The 27,841-nt window shown below is 46.9% G+C and overlaps 1 protein-coding gene across 2 annotated transcripts; it reads right to left on the bottom strand.

Annotated features, from left to right (window-relative positions):
* Positions 1-339: 339 nt before the first annotated feature.
* On the bottom strand, positions 340-21,074 carry Tollip (toll interacting protein). 2 transcript variants are annotated; one of them, XM_052763383.1, is made up of 6 exons: positions 20,922-21,074; positions 11,754-11,903; positions 11,000-11,182; positions 9,758-9,910; positions 8,688-8,778; positions 340-3,300 (listed from the first exon to the last, which is right to left on the bottom strand). In XM_052763383.1, the coding sequence occupies exons 1-6, from the start codon at positions 20,952-20,954 to the stop codon at positions 3,086-3,088; spliced, it is 825 nt and encodes a 274-aa protein (XP_052619343.1). In that variant the 5' UTR covers positions 20,955-21,074; the 3' UTR covers positions 340-3,085. The 2 variants fall into 2 exon arrangements, with proteins under 2 accessions (XP_052619343.1, XP_052619344.1); XM_052763384.1 differs by lacking the exon at positions 20,922-21,074 and adding an exon at positions 16,222-16,242.
* Between the last annotated feature and the right edge of the window lie 6,767 nt (positions 21,075-27,841).

The raw sequence follows: 27,841 nt of genomic DNA, 5'->3' as shown, positions 1-27,841 counted from the left end.
GCCCTCTGAGAAATGGTGGGCACCCAGAATGGCCTGGAGAAGAAAGGTCAGAAGTATAATAAAGGCAGGAAGTGATACTTTCAGAGGAGTCAATAACACAGCCAAAGCACTGGCCTGCTGCCCCCCCCCCCCCCCCCCCCCCCCCCCGCAGAGCCTGCTTCTCCCTGTAAACACCTATACCGAGTGCCTGGTTCATACAGAGCCTCAGGCTTGTCTCCTTAACCACCTTCAGTGCTCCTCAGCACAAGCCTGTAGGAGATCATGAACAAGGGAGTTTACTGGTTCCCTGTACTGGGTTATTGTGGGCTTTGTTAAAAACCACTCAGGAACAAAACGGTAAACATTTCCTTAGAGGGCTTTATTTTTCTATTTTATATAGACCACTTATTAAATTAGAAGGCTGAAAAGTAAAAATATATCATATAATCAAAGAAAAATTTGGACATGGACCCCATCCCCAAGATACCCACAGACACAGAGTTCTGAGAACCATTCCCATCAACCTCCAGACAGTGTATCAGATGACACCAGTATCTGTAAAGAGGGACCTGGGAGGGAGAGGGCAGAACCCAGTTGCACAACACTTCTCTCAATTGGATAGGTGTCATTCGCATGGTGAGATGAAAGCCAGTGGCCACATCAGACCACAGATGTGCAGCAGGTTACAACTTCAGTCAACCAGCATGTCCAGAGAAGAAAATAGCCCGGGCCATACCCAGACCCATACCCACCCTAGAGCTGGCTTGAGATCAGGGGCTCCAGTGATCATCTTGTGAAACTCTGCTACCACCTTGAATCTTCAAACTTGGCAAGAGCAGCAATGACACCCAGTGAGAGCCTGGCCCCCACCTAGAAGCCTATCTACATCTGCTATGGCTTTGCCTTTGAGCTTCTCCTTCCAGGTCTAACAACTTTTCTTTCAAGAAGACCCAGGATGGGATGGAAGGCCAGGTAAGCCATGTCCTAATGCCTAGGCTCCTAGACAGGCACTGACAAGCAAATTCCAAGACAAGACAGCACAAAACCTAGGAGAGTGGGGTCTCACTCAGGCCTTATAAAATGTGATCTTTCTTCAATCTATTAAAAAAATAAAATGTTCATGACAAAGGGAAGAGTCTGTGTTCAGCTCAAGTCTTAAATCTGTCTTAAAACCATCATTCTTCCCCATTTGAGCAAGCACAAGTTAGTGAATGCTGCCTCTGAGTGCCATGGGGGCTGCTCAGGGGTTGACAGCAAATGTTGATGCTCCCTCCAGAACCTGACAGGAACGAAGTGGCCCTTGCTCAGCCCATACCTCCTTAAAGCAGTAGCTGATGCATACAGCCACACCTGAGACCTAGAGACAGGTGCTGAGGTTCCTGCTCTGCAGTGTCTCAAGTCTGCTGGTAACACTAAGTGGACTACTTAAGGAGGTCCTGTCCTGCTTGACTTATCCACCCTGCAAGAGTACATCTGCTTACCAAGCACAAGGCCACACAACAGTCTAGAATGGAGACTTCCAGGGCCCGGCTGGGTTAAAGTGAGTGGTTGAATCTATTTAACAAACATTGGTCTTTCTTCTCCATTTTGCAGTTAAAAGGTTTAAAGTCCTACAGCTAAGGAAAAGTGCTTGTTACCACCATCCCATGCTCACCATCACCACATACGGCTTTTATGCTTACAAAAATAAATACTTATGAACAATACATTTGACAAAATGCACCCCCATGGATGACAGAAAGTAGTATATTTTAGCTGACATTAAAACTTAATCTGTGTTTTTAGTTGGGGGGAAGACCAAAACTGAAGCACTAACTTTCTTATTTTAAGTCTTTCACAAATCGTTCCAACTTCTAGAAGTTACCTCATGCCCATATTGGTGGATCACATACCTGAAGGTTGGGTGCAAATTCTTGGAAAAACAAGAAGCAACTGCAACGTAAGGCAAAACTGTAACACCACAAACATGTGACAATGTTCCCTAGTGTCTTAATGGTGCCTGTACAGTGTATCAATTCTGAGAAAGCTTTCAAGGTTCTGATTCTTAGGACCAGGTGTCACCCATTCTGTCCCTGAACAGCCAGGTCATGGGCCCAAAGGTTTGCAACCCAAAATACAATACACAATATCCACTAGACAGGGACAGGCACCTCTGCCTCCATGAAGGTTTAATTTACGCATGAGATTTTTATCACTCAGGCCGAGCTACAGTATGGGTTGACAGAGTCTGCTGCAGGTCAGTAGTGTCATGATGCCTGAATGCCTTTTAGTAGTAAACACATAGTGCCACATCTGCCCATCTCTCTCCTTCACGTGACTCTGGGCTGTGTGATGAAGGCCTATCAACAAGAACAGCCCCTGGAGTAACAACCACAGTGCTGGTACTAAACAGAAGGAGGTGAAAAAAAGCCTCTATCAGTGAGGGCCAAGATGGGGCCTGTCCAGCCAAGCACCAGGTCTGGACACCTTCTGCATTCAAGTTGGATTTCTGTGGCTGAAGCCTAGCCAGACAGTGACAGATGAGCTAGACAAGAGGTCAGACCTGCTGGATATGGCTGAGAAGCGTATCTCACTGGCCCAGGACTAGGTGAGGGCCCAGGTTCAAATACGACATCAGAGGAAAGAAGGAGTTTTCAGCTTGAAGTTCTAAAAATAACCTGCAAGTAAGTGCACATGAACTCAGTGCACCTTCAACAACCACCCCAGTTAGGCTGAGTAACTTCATGACATCCATCGACTCGGAAGGATGCTGTACAAACTCTAATGTCTTGGCAGGGGCAGCTGCTTTCTGTAAGAATGCTTTCCAGAATAGGGTGAGGAAGGGAGATGCAAGACCACTGGTCTGTGCAGTAACAGGGCCATGCCACCATCACCCAACTAGAGACAAGGAGGAAGCTGTCCCCCACCAACAATGAAGAGGACTGCCTGCCTAGAACCAAAAATCCACATGCATCCCCAAAATAGGTGGGAAGGGGTGGCACAGATGTCCAAGGAAGGGGTACGTGGATGGTCTTTCATTGGAATCTTTTGGGGATGGTGACCCTGGGGAGCCTTGGGTGGGCAAGTCCAAGGGTCAGTGGTGTGAAGCCAAGGGCCACAGGTGGGTCTAGGACTCTTCACCCATTTGCAGCAAGGAATTGATGGCAGCATCCTTGTTCCCTCTCTGGGCTTCAAGCACGGAGCGGATTACTTCTCTGTCCATGTTGGGAAACATGTCCTGGATAGCCTTGAGGTCCTCCTCATTACAGCGGGGCTGAGGAGCCACAGCTGGTGGGGGCATGGCCACAGGCATCATGCCAGGGCTGCAGACGGCAGGCATCCCTGAAAACAAAAGATGAAGTTTGGTTAAAAAGAGTGGGGTCAATCGGGCGTAGTGGTGCATGTCTGTAATTCCAGCATTGGGAAATAGCAGGTGAATCTCTAAGATCAAGGCCAGCCTGGTTTACAGAGTGAGTTCCAGGACAGCTAGACAGAGAAACCCTGTTCAAAAAAAACAAAAATAGTGGGGTCACAAAGCTGCAGTGCCAAAGGAAGAAATAATGCATTTGATTTACCTCAAGGGGAAAGGCTACCTTGAGTCTGACTTGAAAACAGACCCAACAAGTATGCCCATGGCAGATGGGCTGGGATATCCTCCTCACCACTGACGTCTCCTCTTCTGATATATTTCTTTTCTGAACAAAAATCCAAGTTGGATCTTTCCAATCAAAAATTATATGGAGCGAGATGAAAATTCGGTAACTATATGTACTACTTCAAGAACTTAGGAGACTTGTCACAGATATGAATCTTTACTGAGAATGGGGACAGCAAGGGACAGCAAAATATTATGCTTGTTACACCCCACACTCCAAAGTCTGCTTGTGTCAACATTCTAGAATTTACTTTCACAGCCTAGCTAAGACATTACAGTAACCATGCATGCATTGTAAGGTAAAGCTACATATAGCAGTCCCTAAACATTAACATTTCAGAAAGGCTACTAGCCTTTCACCATGAAGACAATACACACATCAGAAAGTGCATTAGTCTTCAGCAGCCTAAAGCACCAGGGGAGCCAATCCTTTAGCCATGTGAACAACGAAAGACTGCTGGCAGAGGGCTCAGCACTGATGCTACATGGCTCCCTGCACCCTGTGCTAGATGAAGGGGCACAAACTGAGAAACAAAAGGTTTCCTAAGTCCCTCTGGGCCAGGTCTTTACCTTCGTGCCTTTGTCCTGACTGACCTGCACAGGTTGCAACCACACAACCTCACAAGTTAGCATAATGTCATGCTGCTCAGCCTTTCAGTGATAACAAAGAAGGGGATGGAATGCCACCTTCACTGAGGATAGTGGACTGTTGCATGGCTCAGGTCTGAGACAGCAGCTTGTTCCTAAAAGGACTCAGATAACCTCAGGTGTATGGATAAAGTGCCTGTGCACACACACCGTCACTGCAGCAACACAAGGAAAGGTGTATGACTATAAACAGCCCAGGCAGCTCCCTTTGGGTTCTGCTCAGATTGTTCCAACGTTTTTCAGCCTAGCTGGTTACAGGGAAGAGAGGACTGGGAAGTTCTGTAAAACCTATAGACTAATTGCATAGGGTCAGCACAGGAGAGCTGTCTACAGTCATCTGCTCTCATAAACCAGCTCCCTGGGGAGCAGGCCAATGCATACTTCTGGTGCTGGTGTCTTCCATCCTCCAGAGTGGATACCATAGGCCCAATCCAAGTTTGACCTGTCATCATGACTGAGTGTGGACTAGTTTATCAAAACTTCCTTAAAGTTGTGAGAGTAGATATGGGGTAACCAGCCAACTTTGTGGGTAAAAGATGGACAGGAACCCTGCAGTACTGGGCCCCAAACAAGGTCCTCTCAGGTTCAAGTGGGTACAGGGAGGAGCCACACAGATGGAAATGAACCCATAGCCCATTCTAAAGCACCATGTTCAATAAGGGAAACTCAGAGACACCATCTTGTGATGTGACGAGATTCTTCCTCTTCATAAACAGACACAAACTGATGGTGTAGGACCAATTCATTTCCAACAGCAGGATACTTAGCTACAAAGCACACACTATGTAGCCAGTGGGAAGGCACAATTCAGTGAAACAAGAGCCTCTTCACCAATAGAATGCCATTCAGAAAACAAAAGCAAGGGAGCTTTCCATTCAAGAAGAACTGGTGCTATAGCATGGCAGCACAGACAGCCTGGGCCCCACAATGGCCTCACAGCAATATCCCAGAACTGACACCAACAGCCAAAGGCCCCTGAAGCTTCCCTTGCTGACTACATGGACTCAGGAGCAGGCTGCATATCATGGGACTTTTCTAAGCTCTCAAACTAGTGGATTCATAAACACACAAATAACTCTTGATCCTTAACCTTCAGCTTCAGCTCTGCAAAAAAGCAGCTGTGATTTTTGAATCCAGAACCTCAGACAGAGAACAGGGTCTATGTTTCCTGATATGCAGAGGCAGCTAGCACTTACTGGCTATGCACTGCCCCCTGGGCATATGGCAGGGGTAGACCAATGGACAGTGAGAACAGGCTAACTTGTGAGTCTCCTCATTCCTGTTCTAGTGCTCACAGACTTACTTCACCCCACTGTCAGGTACTTGAGTGCAGTCCTTTTTCATGCATGGTCTGTGTGTGTGTATCTAGCACCCTAAATAGTCAAGGGTGTGAGTCTTTCCCAAGAGAGCAAACTCTGTAGGACAGCTATGGAGCTAATATGAAGCAAGAAGCATCATGTGACTTGACCTCACTTTTGAGAAGTCAGAGAACAATAGGAATAAAAATGCACTCGGTGAACCGCTGCTCCTGCTTCTGTGGCCTGAGATACCCTGAAAGCAGCCACATAGACCAGATGGCAGCCCCTGTCAGTCTCTACACGGGACACTCCAAGTAATCTTATAGGATGGCTCTGTCATCACAAACATATAGGAATTATAAGAACCAAGCTGGGCATCAAGTTTCAACGAAGCAGTATGCTTATTAACTCTCCCAATGATTAAGATAAATAAAAAACAAAAAACAATTCAAGAACTTTTCTAAAACTGATTCTCTATTAGTGGACACCAGGGTTCAGGGAGAAGTGGCTAATTCCAGGGTGGAGGAAGGAAATGTACAAGATAGCCAGAGGTTTCCGGTGTCAAAGTCAGGAAGTTCACATAGCATGTGAGACATCAAAAAGCACACAATTCAGACTGAAGGGCTGGCCAATCTGGGGTCACTAAGTGACAAACAATATAGGAACAAATTATAGCTTAGAAAATGAAACAAAGCTCAAGCCCAAACTGCTACAGCTATCAGTGGACAGCTCAGTCTGACAAAAACACAGGCAGCAACTGTGACCTTGAATATAAGCCTTGAGCAGATACCAAGATGTTCTCAAGAAACTGAAAAGGCACACTGTCACTTCACCAAACACTAGGGCGTGAGCAGCAGTAATGAAAGAGAGCAGTTTTCTAAGCAGTATCTGGGTACACCTGGCCAGACAGTGGACAGGGCAGCACAAAAAACTGCAGGGCCCGTCACAGGTTCTGGGAAGACCTAGCTCCACTAGCCCCATGGCCTGAGCTCCTTCACAGAACAAGTGGGGATGAACCTGGCTGCAGTCCTGCAGCAGGTTCCCCTTGGGAAGTGTCCTCACTTCCAGAAAGCATGCTTACATGGGGACAGAGCAGACATCAGAGGCTGGTCTTCAAAGGAAAATACCCTTTTATTTCTGTGGTAGCTTTTCTGTCAGTAGGAGACTGTTTTTAACTTTCAAAATGTACATCAAAAGCAAGGATTAAAGTCTATTTATAGAGGACCCTTCCCTAACACACACATTCTAGAGCAGTCTAGAGGCATTACAGAGAATGAAGAACAGGGGCCAAAAAAGAGTAAACTGGTCAACAACTTTTATCTATTGTTTAGAAGTAGTTCTGGTGTCAGCAACTGGATAGGAGTTTGTCTCTGATGCCTCCCTACCCATCTGCCACCATCCAAAGATATGCTCAAGTCCAACCCTGGTGCCTGCAGATGGGCCTTACTTGGAAAGAGGGTACCTTGTTAGGATGAAACCACGAAGGAGCAGTAGAGTCCTTGTTCAGTGATCATATAGGACAGAAACACACAAAGAGGGTGGTAACCACGGGAGTATGAAAACAGACTGGGGAGATGTGGCCAGAAACCAAGTAACGTCAAGAGCTGGAAAAAGTAGAAAGGGCCCTCTCTGGAGCTTCAGAAGGAATTGCGGCCCTTGTTTTGGACTTCTGGCCTCAGAAACTGGGGGAAGAGATTTCTGCTGCATGGTCCCACCTGTGACCCTTCGCCTCTGCTACAATGGGGTACCCTTTGTGCTCACTGCATCCCACTTGTTTCTCCCTCCTCAGACCTCCAACTCAGGACAGTTCAATGACAAATTTTGTCATTGGATGCATTGGACAGAGCACTGATGGTACTACAGTTCAAAAAGAAACCCAGGAGCCACTATGGGAACCCCACTCTCAGACCTCAGGATCTAGTTCCTGAAAAGGGCAGGTCGGGACTCCAGAGGGCACACACTGTGAGACCCCACTCTCAGATCCCTAAGGCTCTCTCCTTGAAGAACCAACTGTTCTAAGGCCCTGGGTCACGCCCATTGAACTGCTTTGCTCTCTACTGCAGGCTGTATCTTCTGACCTCTGCTGGACTGGTGACAGCCCACTCCACTCCAAATACTGCAGAGGCCCAGAGGCCGGTGGACTCACCCTCCCTCTCCTTTGCAGAGTGCTGCCCTTAGTTCCTGCAGGCAGATTTGTCCCAGGCAGAAGGCCCAAGCTCTGTCAGGGTTGTTTTCAGGCTCTGTGTGGGTGGATCTCATTCCCCAGTGCTTCACTGTCTCCCCTAGCTCAGCTCAGGTTAATGAGTCACTCCATTCTGGCTGTGTGGGACTCTCAGACCCCACACTGATAAGCCACAGTACCTCTGTGCTGTCCCAGCTCTAAGACAACATCCACCCTGAGCACTAGCAACCAGGGACCACATGGACCAGATCCGACTCAGGACCTCATATTCCCTCTTGCCCTGGCTATCCCCACTGCCTTAGTCTTTGATCTCCTAGGGGTAGCAGGACCACCACTGTCTGCTTGGACTCCAGTTCCTTGGACCCTGACAGAGAATGGGGGGCGAGGGAGGGCGGGACTGTAGTACTGCCCTGGTGCCTACTCTCAGAGCCACAGTCCTCCTGCTGGCTCAAGCCAGGAAGCTGCTCTGGTCTCATCTGGCTTGCCCTGTTCTAGTGGGAGGGCCGGTTGGGCAGCAGGCACTGTGAAAGCCACAGAAAGACTGGAAAAGTTTTAAAAATACATAAAAGCCACATCTTGACTTTATGACCCAAGCAGATGTTAATTTACATAAGTAAATACTGTCAATGGAAGCCATGTGTTTTAAGATGCAGTATGCCTTGCTTAACAGGAACCAGGTTTTCTCATTCCAGTGACTCATGTGTGAAAATGTACATAGACCACATTTCTACACCTCCAAAAACTGCTGGCAACTAGGGAAATGATTAATTATGCATAAATCATTCAAGCATGACACTATGAGTCAGTTTTAGAAGGATCTTCATTTGAAGTAGCCATCTTTACACAATTCTACACTACACAAACTTCATAGGGATGGATGCTGGGCCCCCTCCCTCCTCCAGTCCTACTCTGTCTCAGAATTGCCTACTGAAGAAGCAGCACACACCTGCAATGGGCACATAGCCGACACCCTGCTGGTACACAGTTGGCATCAGGACCACAGGCTGAGGTGGCATCATCATGGCAGCTGGGAGAGACTGAAACACAAACAAAGAAAAACATGGGGATCAAGGAGGACCATATCATATGTAAATCTTGTTACTTCCAGTCTCACAATAATAGTCCTAGCCACAGCCCAGCCATGAACACCCAAGAACATGCAGTCCTCAGAAGAATGTAGTGGCCTTGGCCGCTGGTTCCATCTGCACCAACACTCCAGCACACCACTTCCCCTTGGATGGAAGACTTGGGCTAAGACACAGAACTACAGCTACTGATATGTGAATGAGAACAGGACTGGCCACCAATCTAGTGGAATAAATGAGCTCCAGTTTCAGTGAGAACAAAAGTCAGGGTGTCAACCGCTGGCTTCACATGAGCTTCCACCACCACCACTTTTCACACAAAGCTCACTTCAGGGTCTGTTGTGGAGACTGCATCAGTATCAGTAGCTTCTCACAGAAGTACTCAACTGTTTTGTTTAGATTTATTTATTTAATGTGTCTTAGCGTTTTGCCTGCACGTATGTGCATCACATGTGTGCCTGGTCCCAGTGAAGGTTAGATGAAGGCATGGGATTCCCTGGAACTGGAGTTTCAGTTGGTTGTGAGCCACCATATGGGTGCTGGGAATCAAACCTGGGACTGTCCACAAGAGCAGCCAGAGCTCTTTCCCATTGAGCCACCTCTCCAGCCCCAGCTAATTCTGAACTGTAGGTGAGCTAGGAGCAAATGGACCTGTGCTACATAAAGTGCCTGTTAAAGATAGGTAACACTAAACACCAGAAGGAGAGACATGCAGCTGATGAGGCCTGCACACGGGGAGCTTTATCCTCTCATGTTCTCACAGGCTTGGTAGCAACTAAAAAGAAAAGGCCTGGATGATACCAAGGAGACAATGGAAGCCCAGACCCCCAACCCTGCCTCCCATGACTTCCCAAGGTTCTGGAAGCCATAGCTCCCTCAGGGAGGTTCCACAAACTCTTCTGAGTGTGGTCTCTCCCGACAGTAGACTCACCGTGTAGGACATGACCAGGTTGATCATGCCCTCCTTGTCATCGCCCTGCCTCCCGCTCAGGCTATACCACTCGTCCTCCACTTGGCCTTGCTTCAGGGACTCAGGGATGGTGATATGGGTCCAAGCTATGCGATCGTCCATGGAGAACGCTCTCTGAGGAGGGCAAGAGTGAGGTGACTTTGTCATGGCCCACAATGACCCATGTTCTAGAGACCAGCTTTCCCTATGCTGTAACTCCAACTGGACTCTTCCACCTCCTCACTGCTCCAGCTTCCTTCAAGGAGCTTCCCGTTACACCACAATCCCAGACCTCCATGGATCATCTGTAACCTGACCACCACTTCTGCACCTTCTGAGTAACCATATAAGGCCAGGCCAGAGGACAGGAAAGAATCTCTGGGCTGTCATCCTGGCTCAGGGATGGGCATTGTCCTCCCCAGTCCTTGTGGCCCTACTCCTAATCCACCAGATATAAACTGCAAGTCTCAAGCCAAGTACGTACAGAAGAGGTAAGAGCTCCAACCCACCATCCACATCCCTAAACCTCCTTTTCATATGGTCCTACTACTATTCTGAGGGCACAGAAGGAGAAAGGAACCAAAACCAAAACCAAACCAAACAAACAAAACCCCAAAAACTGAGGAAGAGGCACAGGGACAATACAAGGGGGAGGCTGCATCCTCCTGGTTGGGCTGCCCATGCCCAACTCCTCTCTGGCCTACACTGTTCTCACTCTCTTCCACTTCCCTATGCTCTGGTTTAAGGAGGCAGGTACATGGTCCTTAGAACTAAGCTACCAGGAGATAACTTCAGCCACCTGCCCTGACTGCCCTCAAAAAGCTGCATGCCTAACTGCTGGTATGGCCATGGGACATTGCTGGCAGAGCCTGTGACTCATGCCTGCAAGAACAGTGCTCCCACCACTAGTGGAGCCTGATTTGCTTGAAATTTGACCTACCCATAAACAGCTATTTTCACACTCTGCCCACACTTATATCACTGGTGATGGCTCCCAATGGACACTGTCAAAGGAGCTGAGAGAGAAAAAAGCTGTACCTTGTCATTTAGCCACTAAATGCCAGGTGTCCAGGCAGGTCACACCCTGTCACCCAGCCACTAAATGCTAGGTACACAGGCTTGAGCACCAGTAGAGCAGTCTCATGACTGCTAGGCACACTGCAGCACATCTAAATCTATCGGATCCCAAACTTGGCAGACCTGTGACACTGGGGTATCCCTCACCTCATCGAAGATCTCAAGGTAGAACGAGTCCACACCTGGGGGCACCGTGCACTGGATGACCTTGTTCCAGCGAGGGTTCTTGGCACCATTGTGTGCTGTGGGAGTTTCATAAACAGCATAGCCCAGACGCAGGCGGCAATATGGGTCCATGCGAGTCATGCCGTAATTCTTTGCCAATTTTGCCTGAAATAACACCAAGTTTAGAAAAATGAGGCATCCATCAGAAGAGTAGAAGGGAAGTGCTTACCTAAACTGCTTACCTCACAGGTATTTCCCAGTGTAAGAAAAAAACAGCCTTCAAGTTCACCTAACCACATCAGTAACTGGCTCCTGAACGTGGTGCCAGTCACTGCTGGACTCACACAACTCTGGGAACCTGGCCACACCTGGAAGGGAGCAACTTAGACAAAGTCTCTAATCTAACTGTGCACTGACTGTGTACATCCTAGGTCTTAGAACCATGGTCTGCAGGGCAGTTGTACACCCCAGCTGCTATAAGGGGGTTAGGGAAACCATCCTCATGGAGGACAGTACCCAGCATGTACCAAGAGTGATTGTAAGTATCTTAGGCAGATCCCTGGGAAACCAACAAGTATCATTAGATATTTTCAGGAGTAACTAGAATCAAAAAAGTTCTACTTGTTCACATGGGAAATGAGTTGCAAAGGCTGAAATTCTCATTCTCATGCCCAAGCACAGGCTACTACCTCTTCTCCTCAGTCCCACCAGTCTTCAAAAGGAAACTGAGACCCACCTGTACTACAGTGATGCTGAGGCGGCCCACAGTGCCAACTGCTCCTCCATATTGCAGCTGCTGGGCTGCCTGGGCATCCAACTGGATCTGCTGCTGCTGCTGTGTGGGCGTTATACGGAGGAAGTCTTGGGGGAGTTCACCAATGTACACCTTCCAGTGAGGATGCAAAAGAGTAGAGTCAAAGCATGTAGCCGAGCAATCTCACAGTACTATCCTACTTGCCTTGGACCAGTATTCACTCAAGCCCTGTCTAGCTCACCCTCACACCTCACCAAGGCCTGGAGAGTACTTGGCCTGTTTTTTCACCCACAAGAGTTTCCAGTCAGCCCTCATCTGAGCTTGTTTCCCCTAAAGATGCACATCTTCTTATTCAGGGGGTGCTCAAGGCAAAGCCCTTCAAAGGTTTAGAACATGTCTCAGTCACTGAAAAGGCTGGCTACCAGGGCTGGAGGGAGACATGAAGGGCTCTGAGAAAATAAAGTTTTTCAAGAAAAATAGGAGAGCAATGGAAAGGTTATCTAAAACTCCTAATAGTGGCCCTAGCTAAGGTTCACATTCTGGAGAGGACCATAGGAACCTACCACAGAGGGAGACCACAGGAATACATGCTGAACCAGGGCTTCCTAGCAAGAAAACACCAACTGGAAATGGCATACCTGCCTGGGGCTCAAGATGGGAGGGCCAAGGACCAGTGAGGGCAGCCTTGGGAACAAGCGTCTACAGCTTCAACCAGGGTGACCCAACAGAAGGCAGAACTGCTCCTTGCCCAGTGGGTACAGGTCTGAGGGTTACATAGAGGAAATGCTCACAATTAAGGAACAGCTGATGCTCTGCAGGCTGAAAAACCCACTGAGGGAAGGGATCGAGCACCAAATCACCTAGGTGCCTAAGATGGTCCCACCATGCATAGGTCTCCAGGCCAGCACATACACTTTCAAAGAAGCACCAATGTCATAAATGGGAGCTGTGGCAAAGTGAATTTACTGAGAGCTTCTGGGTAACCAGGTTCTGCAGCCTTGACCACACCTCCACTGCACACACTACTGCCTAGCCCACCTAGCTGTGGTCTCCCACTGATATGCATCCCATAGACTTCCAGTTTCTGCAGGTTTTTCAGCTCACAGCACCTGGAAAGCACCTGTTCCAAGGGGTCTGGGTGCTCTTTTCAAAGGTCCCTGAAAAAGGCAGGTATGATAGCTCACTCCTGCAATCCCAGCACTTGGGAGACAGAAGCAGGGGAATACTGTGAGTTCAAAGCCAATCTGGGCTACACAGTGAGTTCCAGGCCAGCTTGGACTATACACCAAGACCCTGTGTCAAAAAACAAATTAATAAAACAAATGAGCAAAAGTCCCTGGATCCCTGAGTCTGGCCCCTTACCATTTCTCCATTTCTGTGTTTCCAGAAAATACAGACTAGTCAGAAGTTCAGAACCAACCAAGGCAATAGTCCAGAGTTCTCTGTGGGCTACCCTTGAGCAGTTAGCCTGATGATGTTCCCACTGCTCTCCTCTAAAAACCACTATCACACTGTCTGGTAAGGGACATGTCTGTGAGTGGTAACTACTCAGCAGCATGCCCCTCTGCACCTCTGGGGTCACTCAGTCCAGAGCCGGGCTATCACAGGCAGAGGCGTCCTGGAAAGTAGCTGTGGCCAGTAACACCCTCTCTTACCAAGAGAGCACAGCTCCCAAAGGCCAAAGCCTCTCTGGGACAGACAGCTTTTCCCAAGGCACATCACACAGACTTCCAGGGAGTCTAGGAAGAGCTAAGAAAGGCCTGTGGCACAAGAAACCAAGAACCAGTGTCTATGATATACAGAAAACATTGGGTCCCTCCTAGAGGAATTCCTGGCTCATACCTGTGCTAGTTGCAGTGAATGAATTTAGAGGGTGCACCTCCAAGATGCATAACCAGCTTTATCCATGCATCATAAATGGGTTATTAGCAAAACCAGACTTTCTTCAGTCAGGTTCTTGGGGTTAACCTACATAGGTCAAGTTCTCACTTGTCACAGGAACAATTACTAATTGTATGCCACGTATTACAGCTTTAGGGCCATAGCAGGGCACACCTGTGTCTCCTAGGGATACACCCAGGAGGGCAGACAGGCCAGTAGGTATTACAGTGATAGGTCAGGATATAGGCAGTCATGGGGGCAGCTTCAAACATAGAAGTCAAGAAAGGTCATGTGGAGCAAGTCAGGGCTATTTTTTATTTTGTTTCTTATCTGTCCCCTTCTTGGGACTGGAAGCTTCAGACACAAAAATTTCATAGTATACTCTTCCAGGCTTTCAATAAAGAGAAAGAGACTATTGGGGGTGGGGGACAGTTAAGACAAAATGTGGTTAGAGGTATAGCTCTGTGGTAGAGCACTTGACAAGCATGCACAATGCACTAGGTTCAAAGGTTTAATACCTTTGCCCTAAAAAGATGAAATTCGCCGGGCGGTGGTGGCGCACGCCTTTAATCCCAGCACTCGGGAGGCAGAGCCAGGCGGATCTCTGTGAGTTCGAGGCCAGCCTGGTCTACAGCGCAAGATCCAGGAAAGGCGCAAAGCTACACAGAGAAACCCTGTCTCGAAAAACCAAAAAAAAAAAAAAAAAAAAAAAAAAAAAAAAAAAAAGATGAAATTCAAATGTGCTATTTTTCAATAAGGATTTAGCCATAAAATTATAAATAGGAAAGGAAATTTTTAACAATGTGAGTTTAACAATGTTACTAAAGAGTAGGAAAACAACCTTACGGTAGAGAAAGCTAACTCACCCTACCTTAGCCAGGTGAACCATCATTCAAGCAAAGGATATGAAAAAACACCCTGAATAATGTACCTTTTCAAAAAACAAAAAACAAAACAAAAAAGGGTAGCCTGAGAGATGGTCAAAGGCAAGGTAAGGTGCTGGGAGGTGCCCACAACAGTGAATGGAAAAGCTGGATCTGGAGCATGGACTGAAGCCAGTTTCACGGCAGTGATAATGGTCTGTGTCACGACAATAGGGGAAATAGAGTGATAAAACGGGGAGCTTTTTTTCTATAGATTTTCCTTAAGCATAAAAATTATTCAATCCACAAATTTAGTAGAAAGTTTTGCCTTAACCCAAAGAGGGAGCAGGAAGGGATGGGAAAGACTTCAGCCCAAACTGGACAACAACCTGGTTATACAACCAATACTTGCTGTCCTGGAAGGGAAAAGACAAGCCTGCCTGTTGTTGCAGGTCCCTGATGATTTGTCTAAATGAGGACACCTCATGCTACACCTAAAGGAAGCCACCACTGTTAGCATAGTGAGAAATGCTTCAAGAGCAAAAGGTGAACCCAGGCATCGGCGCAAATTCGATGAAGTCAATGACCGCACAGGAAAATACCATCAATAAACAGTTATTTTTAGTGAAGTTTTAAAATACGGAGCTAATCCTAAAATGCATTTTTGCCATATATTGGTGGAGGAAATGTTTGGCCACATGAAAATGTATATTTTTATCATGGCTTAAAGACTTAAGAATATTAAATGATGAATTCTGCCAGCAGACTCACAGTGGATCTTTTTATGGTTTTACTTCAATTGAGTCCAATACTAACAAATGACTTTTAGCATGTGGGTTAAACAATTTCACTTCCAGGCACCAGTCCCATGGAAAAGCTTCAAGAGCGTAAGCATAGGGATGCTCACTCCTTGTGGCCTAGGAAAAAGAAAGAACCACCAAGCAATGTCTGACTTCCCTAGCCAGAAGCATCTGTGTGCCTCAGACTCACAGTCCTCAAAAGGAATGGGGTATGTCTGTGTCCCTAAAAGAATGCAAGGAACCCCCAGGACCCTGTCCAAAAGGAAGGGCCAGTAGGCAGGGAATACTGAGCTTCACCCTTGGCTCTGTGTAGCACTTGATGGCAAGTAAAAGTAGGAACAGGCAGACTAATCTAGTGAATGAGGACATACAAGATACCCAATCCTTGCATCTGAGGCACAGCCTATGGGATTTCCTCACAGACAGAGAAGCAAGTTGTCTCTCCTACGGTTGTCCAAAGGCTTTTGGCCTGCCCAGCATGGAGGACCTGCCTACTAGCATGTCTGGGGCAATGAATGAAAAGGCAAGAAGCTGCTAGTCTAGAGTTCAGGAAAAAAAAAAAAAAAAAGATAGGCAAGGACACAGTTACTTCAGTGGGTGAGTGTGCGCATGCATGTGTGAGCTGCATGCGTGTGTGCACATATGTGAGGCAGTGGTACCACCAAGGCCAGAGGGAGCAAGGGAGAATTCTGAAAAAGCACCAGCTCATAATTTAGAGTATCTGTGGCAGCTGGGCAGAGGTGGCTCTGTTGCCTGGTGCCAAGGCCAGGACAACCTTCCAGAGTCAGAGATCACAGGGATTCCTACACACAAGACTAGCTGGTGCTGTGTCTCCCCGCAGTCACCATAGCCAGCCCCAATCCCTGCCTTCAATAGGTACAGGGACCTGGCAACTGCACAACCCACCTGTATCCAGCTCCACCATCCCTTTGATGTCAAAGCAGAAATGGTATCTGAAAAGGAGTTGATCAAAGAAATAATCATGTTTTCTGAGAAATGAAAAAGAATTCATAAGGACCCAGTAGATCACTAGTTCATAGTACTTCCCTTGGGCTGGGCCTGGTGCACTCTCCACGCATAAACTTGGCACATCCTCACAAGCCCTGACTGTTCTGTAAACGGTAACTGGCTCTCATTCAGAACTGAAACTGCACTTAAAGGCATTCAGTGATTTACACTGAAACTCCAAAGAATGGAAGTGAAGTAAAATAGTGGCTGGGACGACAGCAAGGCAGACTTAGAGTGGACCGAAAAGCTACTGCCCTCTGAAACTCTTCACAGAGCCCCCAGGAGCTATAGTGAAGAACTCTAAAAGATTCTTACTTGAAAATAAGGCAAAGGGATCCTGACAACAGACACAAAGAGGCTTGGGAAGAAAATGGCACATCTCAGATCTGAACAGCACTGAGTACATAAAAACACTGCTGCTCAAAGGAAAGTAGAACCATCACATATGGCACAACAGCACCAGGTGGCCACCTGGCCACCACCAGCTATGGTCTTTGCACAGACTGGGAGAGACAGAGATTTAACCAACTTCAGATCTGCAATAATGTGTGTTGAAATTCCTAAGGTAACTCCCTAGAAAAAAAGAAATACACCATACCTTTATCAAACTAGTGAAGAATTTACTACTGAACTGAATTTTTAAAAATTTATGCTTAATAAACCAAAGCAAGAATAGAAACACATAGGACAAATGGAAGCCTAAAAGTGCTAAAAATATATGTATATATTTATCCTATGTAAAATAAAGCTATTTAATAGATTTCAATAGAAACCTGTACTTCTTAGATTTGACTTTTAAGGATACAGCTGTATGCTGCTGTGGGTAGATCCCTCTTAAACATAAATGTTGAATAAAATGTAAAGTCAAAAAACAAACAAAAGAAAGAAAAACTCTGTCAAACACTTTCTAAAAGGAAAAGCAGAGTAGCCATACTATCATACAAAATAAAAGTCAAGAAGTCAGTGGAGGTCATCATCTGGTAGCCACAGCCTGGTGCAGGGATGTTAACTTGTACCAGGGCATAGTCTCACCTCAGAATCCAGAGCAGACATTCCTAGGGACCCAGAGACACAGGGCTAGTGGCTAGCTGGTGAGCACAACCTCCTCTTGCTCAGGTTCTTCTACTCTGAGAGAATGCATGGACACAGAGGCTGCTAACTCACACAGGAGGACTGAAAACTATCAGTATGCAGTAGCACTCAAAAAGAAAGCCGACATACACCCTAAAGAAGTGAACTCCTTCCTCTATTACTAGAAAATAAGAAGCCTGCATTTTGCTTTACTTTAGAAACTGTTTAGGGACAACCCAGACACCTCTGGCTGATGGGAAAAGCTTATCTTTAACAACAGACCCAGTTACCAAGTGTAGAACATATGATCAAATTCAAATATCACCCTTTTGGACCTGGACAGACATTTCAGTGGTTAAGTGCAGTGAGGCTGCTCTTCCAGAGGACACAGGTTTAATTCCCAGCACCCACATGGTTCACAACCGTAAGTAGCTGTAACTCCAGTTCTGGGAAATCTGATCCCCTCTTCTGACCTCTATCGGTACCAAGAATGCACAAGGTATACTTACATACACACAGGCAAAATGTTCATATATATAAAAAAACAAAACAAACAAACAAAAAACCTTCTGTCATTTCTAATCAAGTCACTGGCTCAGCCACAATTATCAGGGAAGAATAGGACTGATGAGGCTCCAGACAGGCATGGGCATTAAGGACTACCCACAGAATAAGGAGGGGCAAAGCCAGAGCCAGTGGCCTCTGGCAAAGCTCAATGGTTAACCAGCATCTCAAGCAGGACAAGTTAGCACCTGCTGGACTCCACAGAACACATCTATAAAGGAGGACCTTCAAAATGCCACCCCCTACATCTGATGCAGCCTCCAGCTAGAAAGACCTGCATGCATCCCCACAAGAAGTAGGGTCCTTAAAGTCACTCACTGTAGGAAAGGAACAAGTGTGTGGACTGGGTAGCAAAAGGGGTAATTTCAAAATACCAGCATTTTCAAAAGTGAGATGGATACAGGATAGGGTGTAATGCCCTATGGTGGCTATTTAAAAACAAACAAACTAAAAACGTAAAATACCAAATGTCCCAGGGAAAAACTTATTCCTTCACAACTATGTGGGTGCTGGCTGTCCTCATCATACCTGCCCCCCTAAACCCTCTCAACCAAGAATAGAGAACCCTCCTAGCCCAGATGAGAGTGTCCTGCCAGGACACTGTTTGTCAGTCCTTCCCCACTCGTTAGGGGGGAAGGTCAGCTGCAGAGACAACTGCCCAAGCCTAAGTCCAGGCTCCTGGGATAGCGACTCTGAGCCATGGCCTAACCCACTGCTGGACCTACGCAAAGAAGGCTGCCTTTAGAACAAGTACTGACCAAATGCATACTCTATCTATGTTTGGAAGTCAGCATTCTGTTTATCTTTACAGCTCCACAAACCCGAGTATGACATGAATAGTAGAGAAGCACTACCACACTCTGACAGTTCTACTAGACCCTGACAACTAAAAAAACCTTTGTAAATACTAATGAATCCAGAGGTATATGGGTAGGTCATTCTAAGTGAAGTAGCCATGAAAAGTTGAAAACTGAAAAAGGCATGTACTCTGAGAAATGGCACTCACCAGATGAAGACTCTAGCCATGACCCATGCAGTCCTCCCACACCAAGTCCATACCTTTCTGCTTTCAATGGTTAGGAGAACAGACCTGATGGTGACTGTTATTCTCTGGCTTACATGAGTCACCAGGCATAGCTGTGTCCCTGTGTTCCATACTTGTGGCTCAGTGTCCATCAATTGCTATAATATTGTGTCCACTAACACTACGGCAAAAAGTCCTGCATAGCCCAAGTAAAGACTGAGATACGGATAACTGGTGACAATTTCTTAGAGCCCAGACCCAAGGTTACAAGTCATCAAGAGGGCTCTTAAAAACCACTCAGCTGCCTATGTTTATTTATATGACTACATGGTCCCTAGAACACTGGGCAAGTAGAAGATCAAACATCAGGACTTGACTCCACAGATTTCGCTAGTATGAACCTCATCTGACACTCCCAATTACTCATCAGAGTAGGTTATTCCAGTGCTGTACACACAGCTCCAGAGTTTCCCTCAGCAACAGGGAATTAATGTCAGACACTGAGCTCACCATCAGATGAATTCAAATGCAGCCCAACCACAGAAGTAAGGACACTCTCAGACCACACAGTAAGGAAGGGTCCACTCTGCCTGGCCATCTGTCCACTTGGCAGGGGATATGAAAAGGGCAAAGCACTGGCTCCCTTCCTCTTCTGGCAGCCACTATCAACCTTCTGTAGTTTGCTGAGACACAGTGAGGATGAAGAAGGGTTACTGAACATAAGGGAACTCCAACTCCGGAAAGCTCCACATCAAGTATGACAGTGGGTCAGGTCTGGCTTCAAAGCCCTCCATAAAAGCACCTTGCCTCACCCTAAAGGCATCTAATCAAGCCTGGGGCTTTCTTCAAAATCAGAAAATCAGCCATCTACCCCAAGGAGTTATCTGTTACTTATACACACACACACACACCTGTCAGCTCTGTCTGGGTGAGGGATCTGGGAAATCAAAGGCTTTGTAGACACACTTAATATTAACTTAAGGGAAAGGACAGTGGGGCCATCAGAACTGTGTTCTACTACACACAGCCACTGTTAGCCAGCAACATCCGATCCACACCAGTCTCAAGAGCTACTGCAAGGACATTCACACTAGGGGCAGGGGAGACAGGCAGTATCATGGAACCCAAGGCAACCTTTGGGAGACATCACTGTTGGGTCTCTTTTTAGGAGAGAACACTGTTGGGATTTCTCTGCTCCCTTCTCATTTACAGATGAACAACTGAGGCTTGGAAAGGTAGGCACTAGCTGGGCTCAAGAGGTAGTACCCTGTTCGCTATAGGTGTAGGAAGAGGAGGAAACTGACACAACTAAGGACTGACTACAAAGTGGGATCTTTTGGATCTTTTACTATTTCTGAAACCAAGGTGACCAGGACATCACTCCTTCTGGGAGATCAAGAGTGTCCGGCTTCACTCCTCCGAGAGACCATGGGAGCCACGACTCCTCTCAGTTTGGGAAATTAATGGGGTCAGGCCCACTCTCCATCTGGGGAAGCAGGAGAGTCAGAGCCCATGTACATCTGGGGAAGTAAGGGATTCGGGGCCCCTTTTCCACCTGGGGAACTAAGGAGAGTCGGAGTCCCTCTCAGTCTGGGGAACCAAGGAGGGTTGAAGCCCTTCTCCCTTGGGTTGACCAATGGGGTCAGGGTTCCTCTGTGTTGGGGACTAAGGGATTCAGGGTCCCTCTCCATCTAGGGGCCCAGGGGCTTCAGGGCCCGTGAGCATCCAGGGAACCGTCAAGCTCTGCCTTCTTCCACCCGCGAGACCCTCAGGCTCAGGGTCGCTACTCCGTATGGGTACCCGAAGGTGGGACCTGCGCAGCTCCGGGATGGCCCAGCAACTCTCGAGGGGCCGCGCAAGGAGCCCCGTGAGGAGCTGAGAAGAAGAGCCCGATCCCAAGCTCCGTTGCCCCAGTCCGGCCCTCGCCCAGAGGACTCACCGGCCCGCGCTGCGTGCTGACGGTGGTCGCCATGGTGCTGCGGCGGCCCTGTGCCTCGCCGACCGCACAGAGACCCGCCGGGAGAGCCCTTCCGCCCCCACCACAAGCTGCGTCGCCGACCGTTGTCCCGCGAGGCAATCTGCTCCTCAGTCAGCTGACAGTCGCCCCGCCCCGCCCCACCCCGGCATTCCCAAAGCGCAGGCGCTTCGCGATGGTTGGCCCCGCCCCTTCGCCGACCGTTGTCCCGCGAGGCAATCTGCTCCTCAGTCAGCTGACAGTCGCCCCGCCCCGCCCCACCCCGGCATTCCCAAAGCGCAGGCGCTTCGCGATGGTTGGCCCCGCCCCTTCCGGCTGCTCCGCGCACGCGTGCTCCGGGCGCAGGGGCGGGGGGCGGGTTAAGTCTCCCGTGTACGCCTGCGCAGTGGCTCACTCCCGGAGTAGAGTAACCCCTTAAAATGGCTGCCAGACTGTCTGCGCATGCCTAAGCTTGAGCGCTTCCTGGCGGGCGTCAGTCTGTTCACCCAGGAGCAGGCACGCAGAACAGGGACGTTTATCTCACTTCTGTCAAATCACCACAGCGTCTAGTCGCCTGGCTGGAGATAGCTATGAGACCACCACCTGCAGGTGCCTGATCCGCTTGAAGGAAGGAGAAAACTGATGTTTGGCAGCTTGAGGAGAAAGCAGATGGCAGTAAAACCAGCTACCCTCAAGCCCTTGAATTACCCCAAAATGCTGTGGGAGGAAGAACATTTATATTTAAATTTTTAAAAAAGAAACCAAGCTGAAAGAGAGGCAAGAGTGGGCTGGAACACTTCCACCAGCCTTGAATTTGCGAAATGAATGGAAGAGATGGAAGAGATGTCCCTAGGAAACCCAGGCCACCTACTCTTGCCGCTTCAGAGCGCTCTCCTCAGAAGGACCTTTGGCCAGATAGACTCAGTGTAGTTCCTGTAAGGAGTTTACCCTATGGTGGTCACCAATCTGCAGGCCCCCTTTCATTGTGCTACAGTGGACTTGGTACTGCCATTACTCCTAGTACATTTTTTCATGCACACCATGTTCTCTCGTGTTTTCTTCATCTCTAGGACCACATCTTCTACCTCTGTTACCAGTCTCTGCCTTGATATCACATGGGACTGCATCTAGACTGTCCCTGGACAGCTGACTATTCAGTTCTCACTGGTCTCCAGCTCCTGTTGCCAGAAATGTCATGTCCATGCTGATGAAGCTGAGATGGACCAGGACACAAGACTCAGCACCCAATGTGGCAGACAGAGTTTAAGAGACCCATGATCCCTTCTGTGGTGATACTGTGTTCCCCAATATATTGTGCATCCTAATAAGCTTATCTGGGGTCAGAGAACAGAACAGCCACTTGACAGACATAGAGGCCAGAAAATGGTGGCACACACACCTTTGATCCTAGCTCCATCTGGATCTCTGAGTTCAAAGCCACACTGGAAACAGCCAGGCATGGTGACATACGCCTTTAATCCCAGGAAGTGATAGCAGGAAGCAGAAAGGCATATAAGGCGTGAAAACCAGGAACTAGAGCTGGTTAAGCTTTTTAGGCTTCTGAGCAGCAATTCAGCTGAGATCCATTCGGATGAGGACACAGAGGCTTCCAGTTTGAGGAAACGAGATCAGCTGAGGAATTGGCAAGGTGAGGTTAGCTGTGGCTGGTTCTGTTTCTCTGGTCTTTCAGCGTTCACCCCAATTCCTGGCTCTGGGTTTGTTTTCATTAATAAGACCTTCTAACAATTCATTCTACACCCTTCCTGGTGTCCACATCCTTATACAATCCTCTTCCCTTGGTTATAGACAAAACCTGTGACTTGTGTCTAAAAGTGCAGCAGAAATCCTGTAAGTGGTGTAAGATTGTATCTGGATAGCAGTCTAGGAACTCCTTGTGACAAAGACCAGCTCAAACTGATTGGGTTTGAGATGTTCACACATATGCCCTTCAATGGATCCCAAATCCCTCAACATTAAGGAGGTAAAACAAACAAACAAACAAAAAACCAAGCAAACAACAAAACCAAGGGGGGATTGTTACTGAGGAAAAACTTTATCCCATAAAATGCCCCAGTAAGTCCCCAAAGTCAGTTCAGGTGACACAGTCTGTCAGAGCAAAATCACAGCATTTGCTCTACATTGGCTTAAAGCTCTCTAGTGGTGGTAGTCACAAGACAGAACACACCCTTACTTTTTTCTATTACATTTGCTGTAGATAGCACCAGCTCTGGTGTATGTGGGCTGTGATAGAATTTGCCTAGGTTACTTTGCAGAAACATGGAAACTACCTCTGTTGTAAATACTAACTCTCCACTCAGTGGAGAGATGTTATGAGTAACAGAACTTATGGTTTCAGAGGGTTAGAGTCCATGGTGGTGGAGCAGAGGTAGCAGGAGGCTGAAGCAGCAGCTGAGAGACAAGCAGGAGACATAGAGCACATTAGGAATGGCATCAGTCTTTTGAAAACTCAAAGCCTTCCTCCAGTAATATACCTCCTCCAATAAGGCCACCCCTAATTCGTCTCAAATAGTTACACCAACTGAGGATCAAGTATTCAAACCCAGGCCTATGAGCTCTACCACCTCAAGATTCTACTCAATTCTTCATGTAGACACATAGAAACTCTGGGAAATGTGTTGTTGCTGAGTACAGTGGCACACATCTGTAATCCTGACAATCAGGAAGCTGAGGCAGGAGGAGGATTGGGAATTTGAGGTCAGCTTGGGCTACAAACCAAGGGGTGGGGGAAGCAGTTATGTCCAAGACTGCTATGTCCAGCGCTAACTTAGCCATTGGAGCTGGCATGTCTTCTTCTTGCCAACCACAGTGACTTAATTATCTAAGGTTCCATGGCCTTGTAAGGCTCAGACCAAATTACAAGGCCAGGATGTTTAAGCAAGACACTGAGCTAGCTCTAAACAAAACCGATAACTTCTTGGATTAAGTCAACTAAGTAAACTTCAAGGCCAGAATAATATTTCAGGAGAAGAAAAACACGCCCATGGACAATGAAAAATAACCAAACTTTAGTCTTCTCCAGAAAAATCAATAAAAAGCCTGCTGCTTCCCTAGCTGAGCGAGCAGCCTGACCACCTCTTCAACTGACATTAAGTCCCTCTGCTCATGAGCTGGAGTCTCAGTAAAGCTTTCCCTATCTTGTTCATCATACTGGGTTTGGTGCCATTTCTTTTGTTTCCGTACTATAAGATCCAATCATCTGATGACAGGTGGTAGTTCTGCAAACATATAAGATTCTCAAAACCCATTCAGTTGTGTATTTGTGATCTGTGTGTTTCAATGCATACAAGTTTTACCCCAATAATTTAAAAAGTGAGTGACAAAATATCTCCTATGTATTTTATAGGGTTGCTAGTCTCACTTTATTTTAAAGCCTGAAAAATTTATAAGAAAAAAAGTTAAAAAAAAATAATAATAAAGGAAGGAAGAAACTAGTTGAAAGTAACATGATTGTCTCCATATTCACTGTTGTAAAATATTTGCCATGGGCTCATGTGTTTAGACATGTCATCTCCAGTTGGTGGCCCTGTTTTGAAAGGTTGCTGTACCTTCAGGAGGTGGAGGAAGTGGGTCATTGCAGCCAGGCTTTGAGGTTTCTAGCCTGGTCTTACCTCCTGTCCAATCTCTGCTACCAACTGCCTTGCTCTCCTACTGCCCCAACTTCCCCCAACACAGACTGTACCTTCAAACTGTGAGCTGAAATAAACCCTTTCCATCTTCTTTTTGTTGAGTACATGGTCACAATAATAAGAAAAGTAACTAGCACACAACTTTATAAATTCTTAGGAATAAGGGTTCATCTGGGGGGGAAAAGGAAGGCAAAGAGAGGTACCTGTGTTCAATTGAAGCACCAGCTGCCCCATCCAAAGAAGTAGGTTTTGTGAGAACTAAGAGGAGCTCAAGCTGCTGAAGCCCATTCTCTCTGAATTCATGGCTTAATGTATAAAAAGACCTAGACTATGAAGTGTTTTTCTTTAAAGAAAAAAAAAGGATTTTAACGACTCAAATATTCAGGGTACAAGCAGGTGTCAAGTGTCACACTTAAGCATAGTTCAAGGTATTTTAATTAAGCATTTGTTTACCAGAATGTAAGCAGGGATTAAAAAAAATGAGGTAGGTGGGCATGCCAATCCCTAGCACTTGGGAGACAGAAGCAAGCTGATATCTGTGAGTTGATGCCAGCCTGGTTTATGTAGTGAGTTCTAAGCCAGCCATTGCTACAGAGTGAGACCCTGTCAAAAGAGGGGGGTGGGGGAAGAAAAGAAAAACAAAACCATGAAGCACTAAGAACATAAAAACAGCTCCAGGCACATCTACTTCCACCTGGAGAGCCAACTCAGGAGGTTGCGAACAGACAGAGGAGGAGTTGGACTTTGGGTAGAAAGGTGTATGAGGACCATGCTGAGCTAAAACCCCAGGGACATTCAGGAGTTCACCCATGACAGGGTGGTAAGGCAGATGCTGACCAGTATTAACTGATTCTCCTTTTATATGATCCAAGCATAAGAATTAGATATTATAGTTTATTATCAATATGAGGTGCACTTAGAGTTGATTGGCATTATAGGAGGCACTAACCAGCCCCTTCCTTCCCCTAGCTTGTGCCTGGCATCTCAAGACATTGAAATTTAGAAAGTTTTACTTGACTGAGCCCAGGATCTGAAAGGGAAGGGGTCAGACTCAAGCCCCAAATTTCTCATTGAATGATGCTTTGTGTCCTAGGCCAATGAAATGGGGAGTTTGGGACGGGTGCAAGTTCTGACCTACAGAAGAAGAGGACAGGAATATCTAGCAATTGAAGGATTTTAAAAACCACTGTCTTGTGACAAATTTACTTGCTGGCAGAGGTTTTTGCTGGCAACCCTTTCTGCAGAACTATATATTAACAACAGCTTTGTTTTCACAAGTATCTTGAATTTGTTATTATCTTATTTCCAACATGGTGAGGGGGGTTGCATCCTTTCTTGGTCTAATATGTTCAGTAAGTCTACAGGCTTGGTTTAAAAAAATGTACGCGGGTATCTTAGTTAGGGTTTCTATTGCTGTGACAAAACACCATGACCAAAGAGCAAGTTGGGAAGGAAAGGGTTTGTTTGGCTTATACTTCAGCATTGCTGTTCATCTCTAAAGGAAGTCAGGGAAGGAACTCAAAACAGGGCAGGATCCTGGAAGCAGGAGCTGATGCAGAGGCCATGGAGAGAAGTTGCTTACTGACTTGCTTCCAATGGCTTGCTCAGCCTACCTTCTTATAGAACTCAGGACCAGCAGCCCAGGGATGGCACCACCCACCATGGGCTGGACCCTCTCTTATTGATCACTAAATGAGAAAATGCCTTACAGTTGGATCTCATCAAGGCATTTCCTCAACTGAGGCTCCTTCCTCTGATGACTAACTTGTGTCAAGTTGACACACAAAACCAGCTAGTACACTGGGTATTTGCCTGAATATTTGTTTGTGCACATGTATGCTTGGTGTCTGAGAAGGCCAGAAAAAGGCTTTGGGTCCCCTGGGATTAGAATTACCAGCAGTTGTGAGCCACAGTGTCAGTGCTAGGAATAGAACCCACATCCTCTGGAAGAGCAGCCAGATCTCTTAACCACTGAGCCATCTTTCCAATTCCCTCTAATGTTATTTTAATACACCCTGTGCCCATGTGTCTCCAATCTACTTTGATAAATTCATAGGTGGTACTCTTTTACTTGCACAAACAAGTGACTTTTCAGTTTCTGTGTTATAGAAGGTGCTGTACAGGTAGTATTGTCTGTGTACTCAAGAAGTGAAGAGTTTGCCTGTCCATTTGCACTCAAAATGGAGTCAAATGCTGACTGGAAGTGGAGTCGCCCAGGGCACAGCCTGAAAGCCAAGGTTCCACACAATATAGGGTAGCTTAGGGCACATAGCCTGTGGTCCCCACTGTGGGATTCTGGTGAACATGAGCAAGTTAGCTGAGCAAGGCACTGTGTGACAGGAGAACAATTAGTCTGGACACTGTCTTTTTTTTGTCAACTTGACAGAAGCTAAAGTCATCTGGGAAAACAGACCCCTCAACTGAGATGATACTTCCATTAGATTGGCCTGTAGGCAAATCTGAGGGACATTTTCTTGATTAATGATTGATAGTGTGTGGGATGGGGCAGCCAACTGTGCATAAGTCCTGGGTTGGATAAGAAAGCAAACTTAGCAAGCCATGGAAAGCAAGCCAGTAGGCAATGTTCCTCCATGGCCTCTGCTTCAGTTCCTGCCTTCAGGTCCCTGCCCTGCTTGAGTACCTGACTTGGCTTCCCTCAACGTTTGAATATGATTGGGACAAGTAAGCCAAATAAATCCTTTCTTTCTCCGGTTGCTTTTGGTTATAATGTTTATCACAATAATAGAAAGTAAGCTAAGATGTTGTGGGATATGATTTTAAGGTGTGTTACCTTGTTCATGTTGCATTTGTTTAACTCTGTGAAGCTGTGATACTGTGCCTGTCTAAAACACCTGATGGTCTAACAAAGAGCTGAATGGCCGGTGGTGAGGCAGGAGAAAGGAGAGGTGGGGCTGGCAGGCAGAGAGAATATACAGAAGGAGAAATCTAAGAGGAAGAGGTAGAGAGAAGCAGCCAGAGAAGGAGGAGGGCTCCAGGGTCCAGCCACCCAGCTACACAGCAAGCCATGGAGTAAGAGTAAGATTCACAGAATGAAGAGAACAGGAAAAGCCCAGAGGCTAAAGGTAGAATGGATAATTTAAGTTAAGGAAAGTTGGCTAGAAACAAGCCAAGCTAAGGCCAGGCATTTATACTTAAGAATAAGTTCTGTGTGTGATTTATTTGGGAGCCAGGTGGTGGGCCTTCAAAAGAGCAAAAATATCAACAACACTAAGACACCATTCAAGCCAAATAAGCAGG

Source organism: Peromyscus californicus, unplaced genomic scaffold, assembly GCF_007827085.1.
Source record: "Peromyscus californicus insignis strain IS unplaced genomic scaffold, ASM782708v3 Scaffold_4__1_contigs__length_199733344, whole genome shotgun sequence".
NCBI classification, from domain to species: Eukaryota; Metazoa; Chordata; class Mammalia; order Rodentia; family Cricetidae; genus Peromyscus; species Peromyscus californicus.
This window is presented reverse-complemented; position numbering and strand designations above follow the sequence as displayed.

What these genes read in the sequence shown, in the direction of transcription:
- Tollip (XM_052763383.1), bottom strand. Translation starts at nt 20,954, where the DNA reads ATGGCGACCACCGTCAGCACGCAGCGCGGGCCG. An exon ending in TCAGCACGCAGCGCGGGCCG is followed by an intron (nt 11,904 to 20,921) that starts GTGAGTCCTCTG and finishes CCTCACTGGAAG; the next exon opens with GTGTACATTGGTGAACTCCC. An exon ending in ACCTTGAGATCTTCGATGAG is followed by an intron (nt 9,911 to 10,999) that starts GTGAGGGATACC and finishes TGCCCTCCTCAG; the next exon opens with AGAGCGTTCTCCATGGACGA.